At 40.8% G+C, this 25,143-nt stretch overlaps 1 protein-coding gene across 8 annotated transcripts in view; it reads left to right on the top strand.

The window, feature by feature from the left end:
* EML6 (EMAP like 6) overlaps positions 1-25,143 on the top strand; it is a 149,753-nt gene that overhangs the window by 109,354 nt on the left and 15,256 nt on the right. For 6 of the 8 annotated variants that reach the window (XR_010070137.1, XM_063327886.1, XM_063327887.1 and 3 more), the window contains 10 exons: positions 134-275; positions 1,466-1,618; positions 1,893-2,024; positions 3,731-3,819; positions 4,457-4,633; positions 4,744-4,945; positions 5,172-5,298; positions 21,665-21,743; positions 22,981-23,110; positions 24,967-25,065. Coding sequence is in view for 6 of the 8 variants with exons in the window: in XM_063327886.1 (XP_063183956.1) it covers positions 134-275; positions 1,466-1,618; positions 1,893-2,024; positions 3,731-3,819; positions 4,457-4,633; positions 4,744-4,945; positions 5,172-5,298; positions 21,665-21,743; positions 22,981-23,110; positions 24,967-25,065 (1,330 nt within the window). In the remaining 2 variants the exon portion in view is untranslated. Of the gene's footprint in view, positions 1-133; positions 276-1,465; positions 1,619-1,892; positions 2,025-3,730; positions 3,820-4,456; positions 4,634-4,743; positions 4,946-5,171; positions 5,299-15,214; positions 15,803-18,758; positions 20,068-21,664; positions 21,744-22,980; positions 23,111-24,966; positions 25,066-25,143 lie in introns of those variants that run through there. The other 2 variants (XR_010070139.1, XM_063327890.1) reach the window with 2 other exon arrangements.

Genomic DNA, 25,143 nt, shown 5'->3' with positions numbered 1-25,143 from the left:
GTTTGAATGTGGAACATTTTTGAGAGGAGATCTTTATTGCCTGAGACTTGTAAAAGGAGGCAAGGCAAGTGCTAGAACTTTTTACATAAACCCAAACGCATTATTTTCTCTTACATTAAATGGTTTCCTTTAGGGGCATATGGAAGGAGAAGTTTGGGGCTTGGCAGCTCATCCTCTCTTGCCAGTCTGTGCAACAGTGAGTGATGATAAAACACTACGAATCTGGGAACTTTCATCCCAGCATCGCATGCTGGCAGTGAGGAAACTCAAAAAAGGTAATTCTCATTTGGCGACACACTGTGATAGTAATGATACTACTCTATTTCGGTAACAGTTACATCTTTGCTTTTGGTGCACATCACAGGCATTAATTACGTAGGAAGAGGAGACAGTCATTAAGAAATTGGAAGCACAGGAACTAAATTGTCTTTGGCATGTGTCAAGTCAATGAAAAGGATAGAAAGAAAAAGGATTATAATCTATTGTAATGAGTAATAAAGAAATTAACTTTAATCTTCCTCTGATTCCAAGGGAATAAGTTGACCTCAGGATCATTTTCCTTCATAAGAATACTTAAGATCAGCATATTTGTTGCTGACATTAAAAAGTTTCTTTCGAAAGACAAATGTAAAATTTTCTGCATGTTGAGTACAACCAGCTTTCAGTGGCAACACGAACTTTGCATGTCATACCAACTTCTCTGAAAATGAACAGGTTTTCTCCTCTGTATACCATTAGATGAGCTGTGTTGTAATTACGCTTTCTCAAAATTACTCTTATTTCATTTATTCACTTATGTCCTTCAGGAAATTTTATGGTGTAAATTCAACATGCTTCATTTTCAGTGACAGATCCAGAGCACAAAAACTCTTAACTGGCTGAGGGAAAACAGAGTCAAATGTTTTGGAGAGGTGAACTCAGGGATGGATGAGGATAGCTGTATGAGAGAGTATGGTCAGAAATAATGTTGAGGCAAAAAGTAAGTGGAGGAAGTGTAGTACATCTCTGTTTTAAATGTGTTCCACCTGAAAAGAATCATATTAAATAATAGTCATATAATGAAGAAGCTTTCAAGTTCAGTATCCCTGAAAGACATGTAGTTATGCTGCCCATAATGAGTCTTTGAATTTTCCAATTGGATTTCCCTTCTGTATGTTTTCTGTGTTTTTCTTTTTTTTTTTTTTTAATTAATTTTATTTCTATCATTGGCGTGTTTAGAACGTAGTTGGAAGGTGATATTTTCACCTAAACCCATTTCAAGACTCATCAAACCACCATTGTCAATTCAAGAACAGCCTATACAGAGGGTATATTCTCACTTAGTAAAACATTATTCATAGCCCTCCTATCACATAATATATTTGGTTTAATAAATAACTAATCTATTTTAAAATTATACGCTCGATGTAAAAACTTTTCAGTTGCAGTTTGTTCACGGTTTTCTCCTTTCCATTTTCTTTTGTAGGTGGACGATGCTGTGCCTTTTCTCCTGATGGGAAAGCCTTGGCTGTAGGATTGAATGATGGCAGTTTTCTGGTGGTAAACGCTGACACTGTTGAAGATATGGTCTCTTTTCACCACAGAAAGGAAATGATCTCAGATATAAAGTTTTCACGAGGTATAATCAGATGATAAGGTGAAAGGGCGGTGTTTATCTTGGAGCTTGTTTTTTACGTCTAGACAAAAGATTGAATGTTCCGAACGAAGATAGAGATGGGAGCATGCGCTCCATGCATTTAAATACTTTACAATTCCGTATGGATGTATGCAGCCTCGTATAATGGGGCCCACCCCTAACTGGTGCATTTGGATGCACTACAGTAGTGAAATTGCATAACAATAATAATTATAACATGTAAACCTTTAATAACCTCAGTGTCTCTTCTTTACAGAATCAGGAAAGTACCTGGCTGTGGCTTCCCATGATAATTTTGTAGATATTTACAATGTACTTACCAGCAAAAGAGTTGGCATTTGTAAAGGTGCATCTAGCTATATCACACACATTGACTGGGACTCAAGAGGTAAAATGTTTGACCAGAGATACAGATTTAAAATGCCTATAAAATGGAATATCAGAAAACTGTTCACATACCAGTTACTAAGATAAACTGTAACTACTAATGCAAGTGATTTTTCAACATCAAGCACCATATGGGTTCAGTGCAACTACATTTGTTGGCCTCCCTTGTAGCATTTGTACTAGAGTACATGGTACTTCACTGCTGACAACATATGACTAAAATGTCACTTACGAACATAATATTGCTTTTCTTTGCCCTGTTCTTTTATAGTTTTGTAGTGTGTGGCATATTTTTCTTTTCCACCTTTTATGTCCAGTTTCCTTTCTTCTTTGCTGAGCATTACATGGCAATCACAGCAATGAAGTTAGAGAGCCTTATTGTCACAACTAATTAAGTCTAGCAGGATTGATAATGAGCTCATACAAATAAGACTCCCTGGACCTAATATGATTCTGTGCAGAACCACCTGTGTGTCTGAGCCCTGCTTCCCCTGTGGTGCCCCAAAATGTGGTGCACGCTCACTGACAACAACAGGAGCTAAGCTCCTTTCGGAACCTGTTCAGGTCTGGGTGCCATTCTTGAGCTAGTAAGCCATGCTGCAACTGAGCTGGCACTGTGTGCTCCTTTACAACCCTGATAATCTGACTACTGATAGGTGTACACACAATAATAGCAATTTGTCTGATCCTACCAGTATATCTGTAGTAGCCATTTCTTGTATGTATTACATGTGCAGACATAAAGTGTAAGAAAACTGAAAATTCTTTGTGTCCTTAATGGTGTTTATTGGAAAGTCTAACTGAACTTCTAGATGTAAAGGAATAATATACTAAATTGTATAAGCTGTTTTATACAGGTCATAAGAAGGGCATAATACTACTATAGTCCAATGTTGCACTTCTTCTTGTCAGTGATTCCAAAAGACTGAATATAGCTCATGTGACAAAGGGCAAGATGCCCAGTCAAGATATAGCAACACAGGAACTGCACTAGTTCATATCAGTTGATAATCTAATCCAGCGTTTCTCGGTAGAAGAGTGCTTTCCCCGGCAGTTTTACAGTTTCAATATCGTAGAACTGCGCAAACACTTGCTAACTACCAATTGCATCCAGGATTATCTTGCTAGTATCACAGTATTTGTATGGATATGGTAAACTTCATATCCATAGAATCATAGAATGGTTTGGGTTGGAAGGGACTTCAATGATCATCTACTTCCAGCCTTCCTGCCATGGGCAGGGACACCTCCCACTAGACCAGGTTACTCAAAGGCCCATCCAACCTGGCCTTGAACGCCAAGGACAGCTCGGTGTGTAGCCGGACAATATGCCACTTAGGCAGTGCGAAATAGAGAGGAGTTTATGATGTTTTTAATTTCTGTCAGAGCTGTCTTGCAAAATTGTTATGAAAATGAATAACATGCAATATCATGATGATGAAAACACAAGCAAAATATTTCTTATCAGAAGAAAGTGATTTTTTAAGGATGTTGAATGATATTTAAAATATTACTTCTGCAGTGAATCAGGAGTACAGGATTCTTACGAGAGTGACTCTAAGCATCTGTTTTACTTTTGCTATGAAAAACTCTCTGGAGGATAATTTCTTAGCTTACCCCCAGAAATCTCTTCATTCAATCAAAAGAAAGTTCATAATATTCATAATAATGAACAAAATTCATAATAAACTCTTATTTCGTATCCAGGAAAGTTATTGCAAGTCAATTCTGGTGCCAAAGAACAACTATTTTTTGAAGCACCAAGGGGGAAAAGGCATGTTATAAGAATTGCTGAGGTACGAATTACGCTTACTTAATTTTTTACTGTGAAAGTTATTTTTCTGGACTGTTGAAAATTACCATAATTTGTCTTCAAATGGTATATTTTTTATTTTTAAACCACTATATTTACAGTGGTTGTAAATTAGAATTATTTAATCATTCTGTATAGTGTCTTTCCTAGCATTTCTAATGGTAGAACTTGCAAGTTTCTGTTTGTATCTCTAAATTTACTGTTGTTTGTTTGATAGCAGTCATTCCCCATCGTCCCATTTCCTGAACAATCACCTGTTTTCTGTGGGATCAGTGTGCATGCAGGTTATAAACCATCTTTAAACAGTATGAACTGGCTTTTAAGGATGTTGATTATTTGTGACACATAATTCTTCTACAAAATTGCCCATGTTTATCACCTCAGAAAATCTTTAAGGAGAATTATATCCAAATAATGCTCTCCATTGGGAAAGCAGGAATGTTTATAGTTTGAAGCCTTTTGATGAAGATGTGCAATTTGTATTAACTAGCTGGAAACAGTGAACGCTTTCTAAAAACGCTAAAAAAAATGAATAGCAAACATAGACAAATGTACGCATGAAACCAGTGTGTATTGGCCATGTGTTAAGATGACGTCTTTGGGGGAAATTCTGATTGCAGATCGAGAAGATTGAGTGGGACACCTGGACCTGTGTTCTTGGTCCTACTTGTGAAGGAATTTGGCCCATGCACAGTGATGTCACCATTGTAAATGCAGCTAGTCTTACAAAAGACGGAACACTATTAGCTACAGGAGATGACTTCGGTTTTGTGAAGCTTTTTTCATATCCAGTGAAGGTAATAAGTGTATTTCTTTCTGTGATTAGAAACTGTGCAAGAAAAGGAATTAAGGAAGACACTGTTTGCAATATGTTAGACTGTTAACATGCAGATTCTTTGTGCTACAGGGCCAACATGCAAAATTCAAGAAGTATGTGGGTCACAGCGCACAGGTAACCAATGTGCGGTGGTTACACAATGATTCTGTGCTGCTGACTGTAGGTGGTGCTGATACAGCTTTGATGATCTGGACCAGAGAATTTTTGGGCATTCAGGAGAGTAAGCTGGTTGATAGTGAAGAATCAGACACAGATGCAGAAGAAGATGGAGGTAAAAAGGATTGCACAAAACATGTCTTTAATTTAGCCTTCATTCCACAGAGACTTACACAGGCATTTAAGTTGAAGCGGGCAAGAAATTTTCAGGTGCTAAAGTTCTGTGGGGGGAGAGCTTGGTAGAATTTGTTTCCTTCCTTTTATTGGTGCAGATCTTGCTTTCTACTCTTCCACTACGAAACAAAGGTAGTTTGTTTTATTGTATGTTTTATTTTTCTAAGGTTATGATAGTGATGTTGCAAGAGAAAAGGCAATTGACTATACCACTAAGATCTATGCTGTAAGCATCCGAGAAATGGAAGGGACAAAACCACATCAACAGCTGAAGGAAGTTTCAGTAGAGGAGAGGTATGTTACACAAAGGCGTTCATTTCCAAATGTACATTGCACTCTTTGGAATCTCTTTTCATTCAACTAAAGTTAGTCCTTAGAAATAAGACAGGAATTTTAAAGTTCACAAGATAACATTTAAAGTGGTGTTCATAGGGTACAACGTGTTAATATGATGAAGAAAGATAGGTAAAGTGAAACACCTGCGAGTGTTTTCTTCTGCTGTTCACATAAGCAGTTATATTCTTTCCTAATTAGTAGGTGTAGCTATAGATAAGTCTACAGCAGGGTGTTTGTGATAAGCTGAGCTTGTAAATACTTTGTAGTTAAGGCTTTTGTTGATATTTTCATTGAAAGATTTTCAGTTGTTTATAATTGTGTCAGGTTGTTACTGTCAGAGCTGAAATTTCCCACGGTACACGTTGGCCTTAGGCTGAATTAGTCTGAAAAAAATAAGCTGGGAGGAGAAAGGTAGTGGAGAGGACAATAAATAAAAGAAGCAAGAGCTAAGCATAGAGGGTGAGGTCCAGTGAAACGCAGACCTAGGGGAGTGGGTGAGTAAAAACTCTGACTGGGACAGGACTGTTGGGACAGAACAGGGGTATCTGTCACCAGTAAAGTACATTCCCCTTTGTAATCTGGAACGGGAAAACTACACCCGTGAATCCAGTTGGTGACTCAACTGTGAATCCTTGCAGTCTCTTTTGATAGAAAGAATTTAAGCTTAGTTACTTCCCCTCAGTTTACCCGGAACACATGACCACTAACAATACCAGTAGTGTGATGGCATATTCTTCCCACAGGGATCCTACTCTAGTTATAGAACAGGATAAATAGCCCTCAGGGAATACAGTGGGTGCAGAAGTAAGCACTGTAGGGTCCCTGCTGCAGGTATTGCAAAAGATGGGAGATCTGTGTGTAGAAAGAGGCTAGGATGGCAAGGAGACACCCCTCTGGAGCCTGTGGACAGCTGCATTCTTGCTGTTCCTGCTTCTGTCGCAGAGCTTCTTGGTGATGGTTGGCAAATAGAGTATTTTTATAGGCAGCCTGTAACTCGGTGTACCTTGTTTCCTGCTGTCAGAGAGAAGTATGGCTGACTTTGCAGAGAAACAGCACACTCATAGCTGCAAGTGGAGATCATTTAAGCAGTTCTTTGAACAAACATAACACCTGATTACATTGAATGGATTAAAGCCTAAGGTTCTCTTACTTGACTATTGAAAACTAGTGGCAACTTTGAAGATTTTTGGCTTTAAACCTTCTTGGTGTCCTGCTTTGCAAGATACAAAATGGAGTTAGCAATACTTCCTAATCTAATGCTGATCTTCGAAAAATAAATTAGTTCATGTTTTTAAAGCTCTCAAAGAATGCAGTGCTGAACATCATGGACAAAAATTAGTAATTTTTCACTTGGTATTTGAATAGGAGAACGAATGTTGGGTGTGAAAAATGAGAAGAAAAAAGTTGCACCCTTTTTTTTTTTCATCACAATGTTTTAACTAAAACATGCAGCAGGAGGATTAGTGATTTTTTTCAATAAAATGTTGAACCATAACAATGTCTTTTCCCCTTTTAAGAATATCTCTTTCAATTTTCTCATTTACTCATATAAAGTCTTTGTTCCTCCATTTTTCTATTAAAAGGCTTAGTGTATTGTCTAGTAAACGTAAATGTTTTGAGATTGAGTTAAAAAAAAAAAAATTATTTTGGGCAGATACTGCTAAATTGTTATTACACATGAAATAACAAGTGCTAACAACAAACAATGGCCAAATGTTTTACACCAGAAGCCCTTGTAACTTACAGCTGCTTTATTCTGCTTTGATGATGCAAAAGCAACCGTAGACAAGAGTTTAATTGACTGATTAAGCTGGGCTTACAGTTGTTTTGTGCTAGTGAATAAGCACCAATATGAGCATAAGCATCAAACTCTTCTGCAGCTTTTCCGCACTATTTTAAGTCCAGTAGTGAAAATCACCACAGTCCCTTTGGGTGCCTAGGAAGCTTTCCTTCTCTCAAACCTGGCCGTGGGTCTGGTGTCTGATGCAAGCAAGTACCCTGTTTCTCAGAGGAGTGTCTCAGTCTGCCATGTACACTTCAGGCTTCCTGACTTTTGAGTCTCTCCACATTCACAGCCCTACACTGCATAAGCTGATTCAGCTGAACCTAATGTGTTGCTGTGGAGGAAGGCACCCCCTGAAATTAACAGGCGGTTTGCCTTTTTTCAACCTTTTTAACAAAACTTATAGTACCTGCAAAGCAGCACATAACAAGACAAATGAAGCAGGCTTCCTTTTTGTCACACTAATACTAATAATAATCCATAATGCATGGAAAATGTGCTTTGTGCTATCCACCACTACAAGGCAACACTGAAGCTGGAAGACCCCCTAGTATGCCCAAGTGTTTCCACACCACCTATTCTGTTTACAGCTGGTGGGCCTAATTAAATGGGTAGACACCTCCTCTGCAGTGAGGTTGCCTCTGATTTCCATAACAGTCTCTTCAGAATCACAGAATCACAGAATGGTAGGGTTGGAAGAGACCTCTGGAGATCATCTAGTCCAACCCCCCTGCCAGAGCAGAGTCACCTAGAGCAGGTTGCACAGGAACACGTCCAGGTGGGTTTTGAATGTCTCCAGAGACATTCATTTCTCTGGGCAGGCTGTTCCAGTGCTCTGCCACCCTCAGGGTAAAGAAGTTCCTCCTCATGTTTAGGTGGAACTTCCTATGTTCAAGTTTGTGCCCATTACTTCTTGTCCTGTCCCTGGGCCCCACTGAAAAGAGCCTGGCCCCATCCTCCTGACACCCACCCTTTAAGTATTTGTAAGCGTTGATAAGATCCCCCCTCACCCTTCTTTTTTCCAGACTGAAGAGACCCAAATCCCTCAGCCTTTCTTCATAAGAGAGGTGTTCCAATCCCCTAATCATCTTGGTAGCTCTCTGCTGCACCCTCTCCAGCAGTTCCCTGTCCTTCTTGAACCAGGGAGCCCAGAACTGGACATAGTACTCCAGGTGTGGCCTCACCAAGGCAGAGTAGAGGGGGAGGATGACCTCCCTCGACCTGCTGGCCACACTCTTCTTGATGCAGCCCAGGATGCCATTGGCCTTCTTGGCCACAAGGGCACATTGCTGGCTCATGGTCATCTTGTTGTCCACCAGGACTCCCAGGTCTCTTTCTGCTGAGCTGCTCTCCAGCAGGTCAGCCCCCAACTTGTACTGGTGCATGGGGTTATTCCTCCCCAGGTGCAGCACCCTACACTTGCCCTTGTTGAATTTCATAATGTTCCTCTTTGAGCCTGTCCAGGTCTTTCTGTATGGCGGCACAGCCTTCTGGTGTGTCAGCCACCCCCCCCCAGCTCTGTGTCATCAGCGAACTTGCTGAGGGTGCACTCTATCCCCTCATCCAGGTCATTGATGAATATATTGAAGAGGACTGGACCCAGTACTGACCCCTGGGGAACACCACTCTTCACTGACCTCCAACTAGACTCTGGAGGTCTAGACTGTACATGAAAATAGCCTACTGTAGCCTATGTGAAGGAATAATCTATCCCATAACAAGTTGGCTGAAGAGAGCAAAACGAAGTTTTTAACATTCTCTGTATCTTTTTTCTTCTTACTGTCCCTATGTAATCAACAGTTTTGTACTTAATTTTAAAATACCTTAAAAATAAACCCTTGTAACTGTCCTTTCCATCTTTTCTGCTAAAGAGTCACAGCTATTCTTCACATTTTTTATATGTCCTCTTTCAATTACAGCTACTTTAATATCTTGGGTATTTGGAATTTGTGTTCCCAGAAATTTGTGAACAGATCCCATACTTTTCATATATAGCTTGTTAGGCAAAGTTATATTCAATTCTCTTTCTTCACTGGATTAATGTAAATTTCCAGAATTTATAGTCAAATTAGAAGCAGAAATGTTATGGTGAAATGTAAGGCAAAACTGAAGTTTGAGGGTATTGTGCTGGGATAGGAGCATAAGCTGTGAAAGGTAATGGGTTTTGGATGCAGTAAAATGAGATTAATGTATTGGCTACTGCAATTGTCAAAGACTCCAGTTTTTGGCCACAGTTGTGCCAATATGCACACAATATATGCAGAATCTCAACACTCCCAATTACAAGTGCTTCAAGGTGAAGCTGACTTCTCTCAAAGACGTATGAATTATCAAGCAAGCTTCACAGCTGTGCCAGATTACATCTTTTCGGAGAATACAAAAGCATGTAACAGCTAATGAAGGATTTGTCTGAAGCTTCCTGAAAGCACTGGGCTGACTTTTCTTTGCACCTACAAGGGTCCAAAGTGATGGCTGATCAAACCAGACAAAATTAAAAGCTTATGAGTACTCAACTGTCAGTGTTCATGAAAACCGAAGTTCTAAATCAGTGAGTCTTCAGGACGTTGGAGTCTTGAGATCTCTGTGCACAAGGCTGAGTGAGATGGCAACGAGTAATACTGAAGCCAGTTCACAAAGCTTTACATTTTCTGCACAAGGCACGGCTGAGGTAGCCTCTCCCAGTCCCTTCAGATATGAAGAAGGGAGCCAAGAGGATGTATTCCATTCTCTTTCAGGCAGGTACGTGGAAAAACCTGGTAGTCTTTTGAGGGGGAAGATTGTCTGGAGAAAATATTCCGAATCCCAAATCTTTCCTCTTTGTAATTGTGCTTTATGTCTGTATGAAGACCCCAAGGATTGTGCATCTGATGGGACGTGCATATTGTGAATACTCTGAGACTGATTACATACTGTGTAAATTTTGAAAATTATGTTACAAGCTGGAAAACCATTTAAGTTAGAAGCAGTGAGCTAACCACAAGACCTGAGAAACTGGTGGTCCACTTCACTGAAAAATGCAGTGAGGATCTAAGAAGAAGAAATGTCCTCCTTGCTGTATTTTCATTGTGTATTTTCATTGTCTGAGAAAGGAAAAATAGTGAGGTATAGAGGGTAGAAAGCACGAATTAAACAAAGTAGATTTAAATTAAGGAAAGAAAAAAAGAGAGAAAACCAAGCTTCCAGATCAAGCAAGAGATAGGAATGGCTAAGGCTGTTGCTCTGAGATGCTTCTTTGGGCAAAGACTTTAAGCTTGCTGTGTTTCTTTCTTTAAATAGTAATATTCATAAGGTGAACCGACGCTTAAAAAGTTATTTGCCTGCTTATATAATACAAACATGTTCCAAAGGTACTATGTGACACCTAGGAGACAGTTTTGATTCAAGAAGATGGCCATTTTATTTTCCTCTTTACTGTAGCTACATTTCCCTCTTTTTAACCTTTGTGTTTGCTAGAATAAGCTTGCAGGACTCCATGCTTCTGTAATATTAAGAGTGGTGAACCTCTCTAGAAATAAGAGTTCATTGTTCAATTCAGGAGGAGTTTGATCTCAGGAACTGTGATGAGGTTGCAAGTATATGGTTGAGAGCTGATACAGGCAGTGCTGGGTTATGAGGGGAAAGCTTTGCAACAAACACCACCCTTCTGGAAAGAAGTCAACAATTCACAAGTGACTCCCCTCAAATTAATACTTATTCTAGAGTATATATATATAGACTTATATATATAAAAGTCTATTCTATTGAAGACTTATTCTATTGTCTTTTTCTCAAAAGAGACGAGCCAGCAATTTTTGTCCCTTCTCTCCCCATCATGGGAAAGAGAGTAGGAGGATAGATTTGATGTAATCATAGAATCATAGAATGACAGAATGTGTTGGGTTGGAAGGGACCTTTAAATGTCATCTAGTCCAACGCCCCTGCAGTAAGCAGGGACATCTTTAACTAGATCAGATTGCTCAGAGCCTCATCAAGCCTGGTCTTGAATGTCTCCAGGGATGGGGCCTCCACCACCTCTCTGGGCAACCTGTTCCAGTGTCTCACCACCCTCACTGTAAAGAACTTCTTCCGAATGTCTAATCTAAACCTGCCCTGCTCTAGTTTAAAGCCATTGCCCCTCGTCCTATCGCTACATGCCCTTGCAAACAGCCCCTCCCCATCTCTCCTGTAGGCCCCCTTTAGGTACCGGAAGGCCGCTATAAGGTCTTCCCGGAACCTTCTCTTCTCCAGACTGAACAACCCCAACTTTCTCAGCCTATCTTCACAGCAGATGTGCTCCAGCCCTCGGATCATCCTCTGGACCCACTCCAACAGGTCCATGTCCTTCTTGTGCTGAGGGCTCCAGAGCTGGACACAGGACTCCAGGTGGGGTCTCACGAGAGCAGAGCAGAGGGGGAGAATCACCTCCCTCGACCTGCTGGCCATGCTTCTTTTGATGCAGCCCATCATGCAGGCCATGCAATTGGCCTTCTGGGCTGCAAGCACACATTGTTGGCTCATGTCCAGCCTTTCACGCACCAGTACCCCCAAGTCCTTTTCTGCAGGGCTGCTCTCTGTCACATCATCTCCCAGCCTGTATTATAACGAGGATTGTCCCGACCCAAGTGTAGGACCTTGGACTTGGCCTGGTTGAACGTCATGAGGTTTGCTCACTCCCACCTCTCTATCTCGTCCAGGTCCCTCTGGATGACAGCCTGTCCCTCTGGCACATCGACCGCACCACTCAGCTTGGTGTCATCGGCAAACTTGCTGAGGGTGCACTTGATCCCACTGTCTATGTCACTGATGAAGATATTAAACAGCACTGGTCCCAGTACGGACCCCTGAGGGACACCACGTGTCACCCCTCTCCATCTGGACATCAAGCCATTGACCACTACCCTCTGGATGCGACCATCCAGCCAGTTCCTTATCCACCAAAGAGTCCACCCATCAAATCCGTATCTCTGCAACTTAGAGAGAAGGATGTTGTGGGGGACGGTGCCAAAGGCCTTGCAGAAGTCCAGACAGATGGCATCCATAGCTCTCCCTTGTCCACTGATGTAGTCACTCCATTGTAGAAAGCCACTAGGTTGGTCAGGCAGGACTCACCCCTGGTGAAGCCATGCTGGCTGTCTCAAATCACCTCCCTGTCCTCCATGTGCCTTAGCATAGCTTCTAGGAGGATCTGTTCCATGATCATCCCAGGCAAAGAGGTGAGGCTGACAGGTCAGTAGTTCCCAGGGTCCTCCTTTCTACCCTTTTTAAAAATGGATGTAATGTTTCCCTTTTTCCAATCACCAGGGACTTCACCTGACTGCCATGACTTTTCAGATATCATGGAGAGTGGCTTGGCAACTACATCAGGACTCTGAGGTGCATCTCATCAGGTCCCATGGACTTGTGTATGTTCAGGTTCCTCAGGTGGTCATGAACCTTGTCTTCACTTACAGTGGGAGGGACTTTGTCCTGCAGGTCCCTGTCTTGCAGTCCTTCAACTCAGGAGGTGTGAGGAGAGAGGCTGGCAGTGAAGACTGAGGCAAAAATTGTTGAGAACCTCAGCCTTCTCCTCATCTGTTACCAGTTTGCCATTCTTGCTCATCGGGGGGTACACTTTCTTTAAGCTTCCTTTTCTGGTTGACATACCTGCAGAAGCCCTTCTTGTTATTCTTAGCATCCCTTGCCAAGTTCAGCTCCGGCCACGCCTTGGGCTTCCTGGCTTCATCCCTACATAACTGGGCAGCATCCCTATACTGTTCCCAGGATACCTGATCCTGCTTGAACTGCCTGTGCAGTTCCTTCTTGCCTTTTAGTTTGATCAGCAGGTCCCAGCTCAGCCATGCCGGTCTCTTCCCTTTCTTGCTTGATTTCTTACACCTGGGAATTGACAGGTCTTGTGCTCTATGGAAAGCATCCTTGAAGATCTGCCAGCTCTGTTCTGCCCCCTTGTCCCTGAGGACCGTTTCCCAGGGAGTCCTATTGACTAACTCCTTGAAGAGACAGAGGTTTACTTTCCTAAAATTCAGGGTCCTGACTACACTCCTCATCTGGCATGTATCCCTTAGGACTGTGAACTCCACCAGTGCATGGTCACCGCAGCCTAGGCTTGACATCTTGACATCCCCAATGAGCTTACTCACATTGGTGACTGTGAGGTCCAGTATCACATCTCCCCGGGTAGGGCTGTCTATTTCCTGTCTTAGGAAATTATCATCGAGGCACTCCAGGAACTTCCTGGATCGTCTACAGCTCACCGTGTTACTTATCCAGCAGATGTCGGGGTGATTGAAATCCCCCAGCAGGACGAGAGCCTTTGAGCGCAATGCCTCCTGTAGCTGGAGGAAGAAGGCTTCATCAGTAGGTTCCCCTTTATCAGGCGGCCTGTAGTAGACACCAACCAGAAGGTTCTCCTTGTTGCCTCGGTCTCTAATTCCTACCCATAAGCTTTCGACTTCCTCTTGGCTATTCTTTAGGGACATGTCTTCACACTCTATCCATTCCTTAACAGAGGGCAACACCTCCGCCCCTCCTTCCTTGCCTGTCCCTTCTGAACAGCCTGTAGCCAGCGATAGTCATGTTCCAGTCATAGGATTCATCCCACCAGGTTTCAGTAATGGCCACTATGTCATAGTTTTCCAGCAGCACGGTAGCTTCCAGCTCCTCCTGTTTGTTGCCCATGCTGCGTGCATTCGTGTAGAGACACTTTAGCTGGGTCGTTGGCTGTGACGCCTTCTTAGAGGAGCACCCCTTGGGGTGTTTCACGGGTGTTTCCCTGTTGACTCGGACTACCTCAGGAGCCCCTGGCTCGTCTCCATAAGACTTTGACTGTGATGTAGCATCCCCAGCATGCCTCGGGGCAACAGGTCCAAGGCACTTACTAGCACCCCGTCCCTCTAACCCTGATGTGTTATCCCACAGCCAGTCACAGACAAGCCTGATATTATTATCCCCCTCCCCCTTCACATCTAGTTTAAAGCCCTGTCAATCAGCCCCACAATCTCTTCAGCAAAGATCCTCTTCCCCCTTTGAGAAGGGTGTTTCCCATTTGATGCCAATAAGCCCAGTGCAGTGTAGGCCACCCCATTGTCAAAAAACCCAAACCTGTGGTGGCGACATCAGCCATGGAGCCATGTATTAACAGACTGGATTAGTCTGGTCCTTCCAATGTCACTGCCTGCAACTGGAAGGAGTGAGGAGAAAATAACCTGTGCCCCAGACTTCCCAACCTTCCCAAGGCCCTGAAGTCCCCTTTGATTGCTCTTGGTCTACGAGTCACAGCTTCATCTCCACCTACATGGAAAATCAGTAACGGGTAATAGTCTGAGGACTGTATCAAATTAGGGCGTTTCCTGGTGATGTCCTTAACCCAGGCTCCGGGAAGGCAGCAGACTTCCCTATAAGGAGGGTCTACCTGGCAATGCTCTAGATGAGATAACTGTGACTTTGAGCAGCTGCTCTGTATCCTCTATTACTACCTAGCATATGCTTTGAGTTTCGCATAATCCAGCAAGATCAAAAGGAAATCTGTATTACGCTGGCCTTCTCCAGATCTCCAGAGTATTGGGCCCCTAAGCAAACTGAGCAGAGAAATTTCATGATTCTAAAGGAGAAAAAAAATTATATATGATGAACTGGAGGATAATATTAAGGTTTTTCCTTCGAAAAGAAAATTAAAGCCCTTTATCAAATGTACTTTTCCTGTCTCATTTATGTACATAATGAAAATAATGATGATGTTGCAACTATCTTGGAAGAACATACAAGTTACATGAGAGATTTTACTTGCAGGATTTGAAATAAATAACGGTCTGGTATTTTTGTTGGGGGGCCCAAGGTTTACTGTCTCTGTCAGCAGTTACAGCTTGAGGATGGAAAAATAACAGGAGAGATGTGGCTGAGGAAAAGTTTTTAAAAATCTTGCAGTTGTATTAGTTGGTGCATTTGGTTAAGATAATTAACTGATTGTTTCTCTCTCCTTTCCCCAACCTTCTTGTTTTTCTTCTTCTTCCCTTTCTATGTCTGTCCTCCTATCCTCCCCACCCACCCTTATTTTTTTCTTCCTTTTTTTGCTCCTCTGATTGGCATCCTCTTCTTTGCTCTGCCTGTATGATACAGAAGTGGGGTGCCAATGAGAGGTGCTGCAGGAGCAGTCTCACGGTGTGGGAGCTCCAAGAGCAGTGCTCCCACACCACGGGACCACTTGGTCACTGGTGGGACTGTCCCAGACAATCCAGGACAATTGTAAGCTACACTGTGTGTTATGTAGGAATTGTGCTCCATTTCAGAAAAAGGCTAACTTTTGAACTGGGACCATTTTCACTGGCAAAGAATTTATATAATAAGAAGTAAAACAAGTTGCGTGAAGACTGTATTTATGTTACTAATATGAAAGGCAAAGATATATTTGCATTTTGCATTCTACTAACCGCTAGCATATATCCTATGTTTGCAGCTTTCATTTAGTTTGATTTGCATGACTCTACATAAACTGGAAACTCTTGTAATATACCCGGTGATGGAAAACGCTTTAACGCAGGTTGAATGTGTAGAAAACAAGCAGCATTAGCATGTTTGTCTGGTTTTCTGTTTTCTTAACATACTGGCTTGTCTCACTTCCCCCGAGTTACCTGTCTTGGAGCCTGTCCTCAGTTATGTTATTATGCATTATTTGTAATCATATGTTCTGATAAAGACGAGAAGTTAAAGAAGGTTAAATATTTGGATTTTCTCTCTTTAAATATTATTATTTTGATTATTTGTTTACAACAGCACGGGCTGAATTATACAAGCTTTCAAAATAGCCCCCGCAAGTGGCGAGTACAAGCCTTTGTACCATAAACTGAATTAGTAGACATATGGTTACAAAATTTGTTCATGCACTTTTACATGCACATGTCTGTGGGTGCAGAGTAAAAGCTTTGAATGTGAATCTGTGTTGTATTTATGTGTAGGTGGGAACTATTCAAAATGTATCTGGAAAAACACATCTGGGGGGGGGGGGGAGAAAATAACCTTGGACTTTTTTCAGCAGAAGACTACTGTTTAAGAATGAGTAGCGTCCTTTGGAATATCCACTTGTACTTTCTCAGCAGTATTATGTCAAGTTAATCCGTCCTAAACGTATTTGGCAGCGTGCTGGTTTCATCACAGTTGTCCCTAAGGCTTGAACGCATTGTGACTGGTATTTTTACAGTCCCTGCCAACCGACTGAACTCAGAGTCAATCTCACTTTTTCCACAGGTCAGCAGAAAGCTGGCCCAAAGGTCTTTTTCAGTGCTGTGACAGTGGATGTGGAACTGAGGGGTGCCAATACCGTCACAATGCACAACGTACTACCAACATTTCTCTCTCTGAACTTGAGCGTGCTTTGCATGGAGGCTGATGCGAAATAGTCAGCTTTTTCTGAGGGTTGTGGTGTAGGTTGTAGTCCAGGAAGCATAGAAGAAGTGTTGTTTCTGATATGTTTTGTTATGCAGGGGAAGGATGCTATTTTAGCTGCCTGTTACATTTTACCTCCAGCCCCAAAGTTCTCCGTATACTATTGGTTGAATATTTTTACTTGTACAATATGCACAGCTTCAAAATATGTCAGAGTTTATGTAAGGAATAACAAAACAAATGGAAAAGACTCATCCTCTCAAACATGATCACAAATCCTGAGAGAAGCTTAAGGAAAGAGAGAGACCTTCCAAAATAAGCTAAAGTTGGGTTGATTCTGATGCCTTTGTAGTATATGGAGAGAGTTCTCCTGAAGTCTCATTACCTGAGGTATTCAAAACTTTTTAGCTCAAAGACAGAAATTTAGGTTTTGCGTAAGGCATGTTATAATGTGTTCCTTGAAGCTGGTTTTAGCAAAGGGGTTTGAGGGATTTTCCGGACAGCGTTGTTATATGTGGCAGATCTGTATGCCATAGGGCCAGCCTGTTCACAATAGTTGTTTAACTTAACAGCTGTACAAGATGTTTAGAACAATGAACCTGTTAAAAAATACAGGCGTTCAGATTTCATTCAGAACTGATTACCCTTCTTATTAATCTGCTTTTCTACTTGTTTCACATTTGGAGACTGAACTAGAATGACACGCGAATGCAATGACTAGCTTCCCTTACAAAATACGAAAATGGCTATCACCACCATACATCCTGCAGTACCTTTTAGTTTTGGTTTGTTTCTTTTTTTTTAAAGAGTGCATCAGCATACATGTGAAATCATAAATATTGTAACCATGCTAAGGCTTTCTCAGTGCTACGCTTTTAAAAAATAACTTAGATTACAATTGATGTTTCCTTCTAGTTTTGTTTCAGCTTTGCTTTGATCCCCTGTATTAGAGAATACGTTATTTTAATATTAAATACCATTCTTTTTTTGTTGTCTGGTGTTTTCTACAAAATGCAAAGGAAAAATAACAGTAGGAAAAGTATGTAAAACTCCTATGCATGATGGGATGTGAAAATCTAAGGGCTTAGAATTCACAAAAATCTTTTAATTGCTTCTTAAAGCTCTAGTTTTGCAGCATTCAAACTGTCAACTAGTGGAAGCGTACTTTTAAAAGCTGCTGTTGCATTTTTTCTGACATGAATAGTATATTTTTTTAAATCTTGGACCTTTTTGTTCTGTTGTCCAAACAAACCTACCAGCAGTGGATCATCTTGCCTCTCTGAACCTTGGCTTCTCTTGTTGAGAGCAGTCCTGCTCATTTTTATTTTTGTGTGGCAACCAAGTGTTTTCCCTCTCAAGTTTGCAGCCATCTAAATGCTCTCTTTGGACTCTCCTCAGCTTCTTTACCCATTTCTGTTGGGTCCAGCCCATCACCTTCTGGGTGTCAGGACGTTTTTGTCCATCTGTCCCTGCTGCAAACCTCACTGACACTGTCATGCAACATTGTTTCTGAAGATCCAGTTCTGTTCCCGTTGGTCTCAGAACAGAATATTTGTGTTCTCACCAATTTATTACTGATGCCGACAGTGTCTCTCATCAGTGAGCAATTATGCCATGTGCTCTAAAAACATGAGCTGGTTATCCCTGTCCCACAGAATTCATCATAGCAATTTTTGGTCTGCCTTTTCTCTCCTTTATTTTCAGTCTGAATGGTTCTAACTTTTTTGTTCCACTTACTTTGGCCCTGTTCTCTAAGATCGCACCTCTTTTCTCCCTCCACGTGCCCCACTCTTCCAAACCCTCCTTCCCTCTTCCCCCCCTGCCCAGCTCTCAGTATGTCCATCTGCTGTTCCCTATCCTAGTGCTGTCTGTTCACTCCACCTGTGATTTAGGTGCCTCTTTCCACTCACCTTGGCCATTTCAGATAGCCTTCTTGTTTAGGTGAGAGCGAATGAATTGTCTCTTGCACCGTTTTACATTTCTGCTTGAAGACCCATAAAGACAGGGAGTAAAATTTTGTCAGCTTAAATCTGGAGTTAGCTCACTGATTTATAACCGGGCATACTTGTGCAGGCATATCATCAAGATAATCATTAGTAACAGAAATTTTATTTGCTGTATTCACAGTATCTGAAGAACTGAAAGCCCTTTAATGTCTGACTGTGTCTTGTCTTTCCCGGAACTCATTCATCCCATAATGTAATATAAGCACATTTATTTTAAATTACTGGAAAGAAACCGTTAATGCTTGTATTATGTTTTAACTTGCTTTCCTTTGGAGGCAGGGAATTGTCAAGTAAGTACTAACAACACACAGCACAGAAAAAGTACAGATTGCTGTGAATGTACAATGCAGATTGCATAGGTCACAAAGGGTAAATATATGTCATTTGCTACAGTGCAAATCTCTTGTCTTGACACTGCCATCTTATGTATCAAAATAAATTAAGTGTAGTTACAGACTTGTTAAAATGAAAGTGAATTTGATGCTGCTTTACATTTGTGTTCTTACGATGGTAATAAGGCAACGAATGCATACATGTGTATATATACATGTATATATGAATGCACACAACATCTGTGTTTGTGTGTACTGTGACTAGATTTATGTAAAAGTATATGTGTATGTTTCCTGATTAAATCTCATGTTTACAATCTAGTGGTTATCAACCATATCATAGTTGTAGTGTTCTCTTGCTTTCTTAAAAAAATTTTGGCTTGTTCATGTTGTAAAATATAACTAACATTCCTAGGTAAAGAAACGTAAAAATTAACCATTTTAAAATTACACTAAAACAGAAAAAAGAGCAGGAAGCATACAAGAAAACGATTTATTATTTTCATAAGTGCTGCTTCAAAGGCCCTAGTAAATCTGGGCTGAAACGGCTTCTGCTGTTCTAGTGTCTCAGAAAGATTTTATTTTGCAAGAGAATTAAGTTTTGTAATGATTTCCTCCACCCCTTCTCTACTGGTGACTGTGCTGCTATTTGGTCCAATTACCGCTGCTGATTATGTAACATGACTTGATTGACCACTTTCAGAGAAAATAAAGGTACTTGTTTCCCCGTGAACAAAAAAGGACAAGCTGTCCCTGTAAGTAAGTTGGCCTACCAATGAACAATTATGAGGCTAAATTGCAGGCTGGACTAGGGTAGAAAACAAGCATCCATTGTATGAAATTCTCAACAGTGCTTAGGAGACTGTTAAGTCTCTACCAGTTTCCATCCCTGTCAGGTACCTGAAAATAAACACGCGTGTGGAATCTTGTTCTCCTTCAGTACAAAGCGTGCAGGAAGCATGGCTGTAGCTTCCTTTTCCCCCTCTGTCCGGTAGGATCTTTAGTTCAGAGTATACCCAGGGATGCCAGGGGACGATGTTTCTGAATTTGTAGACTGGTGCACTCTTTAATTTCTGTTTTAGTTCTTGCTGGCATGCTTGGATAGCATGTTTTGTGCCACACAAAGGAATGACTGATCAACTCTAAAAATGCTTGTGCATGAGTAAAGTGGTCAGAAGTACACCTAAAACTGTATTAAGTTTCTTACTTGGCTTTGTTTGCTGCTTTGTTTGCTGCTTACAAGGGGATCAAGGTAACTCTTTCACTCTTTCAATGTCACAAGATCACCTGCTAATGTACTTTGCTGGTACTCAGTGAGTTTGCTTGTTTGCTTAAGAAGTGGGTTAGTTTGTGTACTTCCAGCTTTGTTCTGTCTTTTTTAGAGCTCAGATTTTCATGCTACTTACTCCTGCAGGAAGTATTCCAGCCGTGTAGCAAGAAGTGTTCTGGCTGTGCATTTTGTCAATTGTTGCCTTTAATACTTTCCATTAAAAAATACAATTCCAGAAAAAATCAGCTCCCTCTAAGCAAAAGGCATTTCATTCTTCTGCAATTATTTTTTTTGCAAAGTGAGAATTAATGGTAATTACAGTATAAGGACAAGAACAATCTAATTTCCACAGCATATATAACGTATATCAAGTTCGCGCCTTTTTGAAATCTTAAACTGTGGAAATGCTTTCCAAATTCCAGTGTTTATTAACTAAATTCAGGCCAGGCATTTTTGTTTTTTACTTGCAGAACCCCGCTGTTGTTTAACCCTATCTCCGGAATCTGCAGTTGGAGTTTAAAGGCATGCAGTGGGGTGGTTTTTGTATTACAAACAGCAGCCATCAAGTGATGTTGTGGGGCACACATTTAACCATAATATCTGGTTTTATTCTTCTGCCGTCACCACTTCTACCTCAACCTTCTAGCAAGACCTATTTTCTAAGTAAAAGATGATAAAACATGGTAAAGAACCTAGGCGAGATTTCCATGGGCTCATTTCTCCAGTAATCCAGTGCGGTTTTTATGGCTCTGTTCTGCTGTTGACAGGGTTAGAATTAGCCCTCATGAACTTCTGTTAACAGAAAGAGAGAATCATTGCGCTTAAATTAACACAATGGTCACCTAGAGTGGAGCCTGTGCGGCAGGCATTTGATTTCTTAAGGTCATGAACTTCTAGAGGCTGAGCTCCCTCTACTCCCTTCCTTCTCGGCAGGATCAATAGTAGCAGTAAAGGTTATCTGTCTTTAAACATCATTTGCACAAATCAAATTTTGTTTCCGCCTATGTTCTACATTTGTCTTTTTAGCTACTTTTAGCAACTGTAATTATATAAAAATGCTTTGCTGGCCTCAGTCTCTGTTAAATTCACACGGACGAATTCCTTGTACATTTCAAAATGGAATCATTTTGTCTCTAATACGATTTGGAGAAGATTTTAACAAAGTCTTGTCAAGGTTTTGTGATGGAGTTTCTCAGAAGCAGCAAGGTTGGGGAAAGCTCAACTGCCAGCTGTAGAAAATCTTTTAGATAATTTCTGAAAGTAACAATTTACTATCATTTAGTATTCAAGGTTTTTCCCATGGATTTAAATCATTATGATTAAAAAAAATAAAATTACTGTGTGGTGGTCTGCTTTACCACTCATTCACAAAATCTAGATCAATGCTATTTCTGCTCTTTCCGTCAAAATGCATATGATTTTAGTCAGTTTATTGTATAACTCTAAAAGAAGCTAGACATTAGGCTCAAATATTTGCAATTGGCCGTTTCCTGTTCACATACAAGATATATGCTATGGTTTGGGAGGTTTTGTTTTGCTTTCCAACATATTGATTGTCTTTTTTAAATGTTTATTTCAGGCCACCAGTTAGCAGAGCTGCTCCTCAACCTGAAAAACTGCAAAAGAACAATATCAACAAAAAAAAGAAACTGGTTGAGGTCAGGCTTAATACTTTTTCATTTGCTTTAGTGCTGGGTGAAATTCATCCCTATTTCAAGGGCAGCTAAAAGCATGTATAGGTAGAAGAGAAAGAAATTTCTAGAAAGTGCTTTCATCTCTAGTGGCAAACACCAGAAAATGTGATAGACAGCAATCCCTGTCAGAAAGAACCTCAGATTCAGGGTGTTAAAGCTTACCTATAATATCAGATCTCTCCAAACACCAAATTTTTCTCTTCGTTTGAAGGGCAGGTAGAGCCAAAGTGTATGCACGTACACAGCAGAACCCACGCTCACTACATAACCCCAAGGGAAACACAATCAGAAACGGCACTTCACTTTCACACATGAAAAGTCATGTGTGTGATTTTGAATGATGGAATTTAATCATTTACTTTGGAAACATACCTCTTTCCCTAAACTGTGGGGCCTGCCAAACAACTTTTTTGAATTTCCGCATAATATGCTGAACAAGGAATATTCTGTGATCTGTGCGGACAATTTGCAAAAATTGCTTGGTCCGTCAATTCAAATTGTTCCTAGTAAACTGTAATTGTGTTTGGGACAGATTCATTAAGTCTGTTTTCTGGGCTAAAAAGTAAGTTTAACAACAATCCATTAACCGTCACTGTTTTTCTGGAGGAAATTTTCTGGGCAGTTGCTTATTGCAAGCTGAAATTACACCTCTGATTAATGTTTTAGTTGTAGAGTTATGTTACAGCCTGCCTTTCCTTCTTAAAAGAACTTTAAGGTCAGAATTTGGTTTGTTAAAATTTGGTAGTTTATGAGAATCATTTTTGAAGACCCTTAAAGTAGAACTAAAGATATTCACAAATACCTGATACCCTATATAGCTATTCAACTGCGATGGGAAGATTAATAAAATTGGACCTTTTTTTGTAAGTTGTATATATTTTGAATGGAAATTTACAGAAACAAAACATTCTTAGCCCACTGAATTATTAAAGAAATAATAATATAAATGCAGTGCCTGAGTTGACTGATTAAAGCGTTGTAGATAGTCTGTGAGAATGTCATGCCTCAATAAAGTAGCAGAACAACAGGGATTACTGATTAATTATTGATTAATTGTTGTTTAATTATTGGATTGCCTCTACAAGGTATTGGTAGGTTGCATAATTACTTTAGAACTGTGGTTATGTGATCCAAACTCTGTAATCTCCTTGGTTCTTCTTTCATTTCACTCTTTATCTTTCTTTTTGTTTTACTTGACCAGGAGCTGGCTTTAGACCATGTTTTTGGATACAGAGGATTTGATTGTCGCAACAACCTTCATTACCTAAATGATGGTGCTGATATTATTTTCCACACAGCTGCAGTAGGCATAGTTCAAAATCTTTCTACTGGTAATTCAAATTGAAACACTACTTTGAGATAAAAAGTGCTGTACAAGTGAAATATTTCTGATTGAAAGTCTTTTTACATTTTTACATTCCTGTATCTGTCTCTCATTTTGCATCTTGATAAATAATGCAAAAAAAAGTTTAGATGGCTATTATATCAGATTGACGGTTTCTCCTGTTCAGGTCATCCCGTAGAGCCCTCCTCTTCCTTTCGGCAAGTAGGAGATTCTTCTAGTGTCCTGGGTTGAGTGATACAAGACTAATTTCTCTTCTAATGCTGGGGAAAACTCCACTTTTGGAAGACTCTAGTGTCTGAATTTGTGAAAATATTTACTTTATAGACAGCTAGGCTATGTGGGATTCAAGGTCTCAGTGTTTTTGAGCCTTGCCGGGTGCAGCGATGAGGAGGAGCAAGTCCTGGGCATTTGACCCAAGCTGGCCAACAGGATTATTTCATACCGTGAACATCACATTCGATATAAATCAGAAAGTTTGCTGCGTAGCTCTCTCTCTCCCTTTTGATGGCAGCGGTCCAGAGAAGTCCTTGCCCTGGTGTTGGACCCCTGAGCCCTTCCCTGCCTCCCGAAGCCGTAGTGCTCGCGGTGTCCGACATTTGCTGTCCGCTGCTGGGAGTGCATGGCTTCCTGCTGAGAGATGGCCTGAGTAGAATTCTTGTATATCTTATATTAGTATTGGGATTAATACTGGTTCTTTAATATTATTGTTAATTATTTAGTCTTATCCAACTAAATCTATTTATATTTTAACACTCATGTTTCCTTCCTTTCCCTGATTCTCCTTTCTGGGTGGGGAGGGGTCATCAGGTGATAGAATAATTGTCTAAATGACAATAAATTGTTACGGGTTTTCTCAAACTATGACAGCTAGGAAGTGGAATAAACACCTGTTCTATTTCTGCAGTTGTGCCTTGCTAAAATCCCTGCTGAAGTCACAGGAATGTTGTTCTCAGAGAAGAGAGCCTGGGTTATGAAATGACTAGTACCCCCAAAAATGCTAGGAGCAGTAACATCCGTTGTTTCATTTTGAGTTGTTTTAACGAAGTCATACTCCAGGGAAGGGTACATTTTGATGCAATAGGCTGTGAGCAAGATGCTCACAGGGGGAAGGGGTAGAAAGATTCCCTGTCTTTTGGGTAATGAAGGGAGGAGGAAAACCACCAAAAATCTATCTGATCCTAAGTTGTAGAACCAGCATCTCCATGTTCTTCATATATCTCAAGAAACAAAAACAGAAATAAAAGGAATTTTGGCTTTATTTCATTTCCTCTTGGTGCCCCAGTGCACTCAGCATATCTGCTGACAAGAAGGGGTGGAGATAGAAAAGCTGTAACATCTGGTGACCTTTGGGGACTCCAGTCCTAGCATGGCCTCTGACCCATGGAGCTGGGAAGCACTGTCTCATCTGTTCTTTTTGGGTCCTTTCCCTTGGGAAGATACTGCAAAGCACAAACTTCACAGGGCTTTGCGCTCCACTTTCCTTCCCACTGACTGCTTCAATTTACCCGGAAACCTGGGCCCTGTATTTGCTAGTTTTGCTTTTTCATGCAGTCATGGTAGGCTACAGGATGATTCTTGGACTGATTCCTGGTTCCCTGGAGATAGCTGGTTTACCAAATATTGCTTTTATATCTACATGTTAATGGTTATGTTCACAGTGCAGTTGGTAATCATGCCTGGGAATGAGTGGAGCAGCTGTCGACATAGTTATTGGCCTACCCCCATCCTTTCCCTGGAGAGTACAGGATGAATGTAGCAACAAGCGCCTTGAATAGCCTTTGCTTCAGTGATGGTTTTTGCTTTGATACCATTGTCAATAAAAACATGTTTGAATTTTATTAGGTAGTCAGAGTTTCTACCTGGAGCACACTGATGACATTCTCTGCCTAACTGTGAATCAGCACCCAAAGTATAAAAACATTGTGGCTACCAGCCAGATCGGTAGGTGACTCTCCATATAACAGAGTTTAACTCAAAAATTATCAGGGGCACTGATTTATTTTGGGCATTTCTGTGTAA

Source organism: Chroicocephalus ridibundus, chromosome 3 (genome assembly GCF_963924245.1).
Source record: "Chroicocephalus ridibundus chromosome 3, bChrRid1.1, whole genome shotgun sequence".
Classification (NCBI taxonomy): Eukaryota; Metazoa; Chordata; class Aves; order Charadriiformes; family Laridae; genus Chroicocephalus; species Chroicocephalus ridibundus.
Note: the sequence above shows the minus strand (reverse complement) of the source record. Positions and strands in the feature narration are given on the sequence as shown.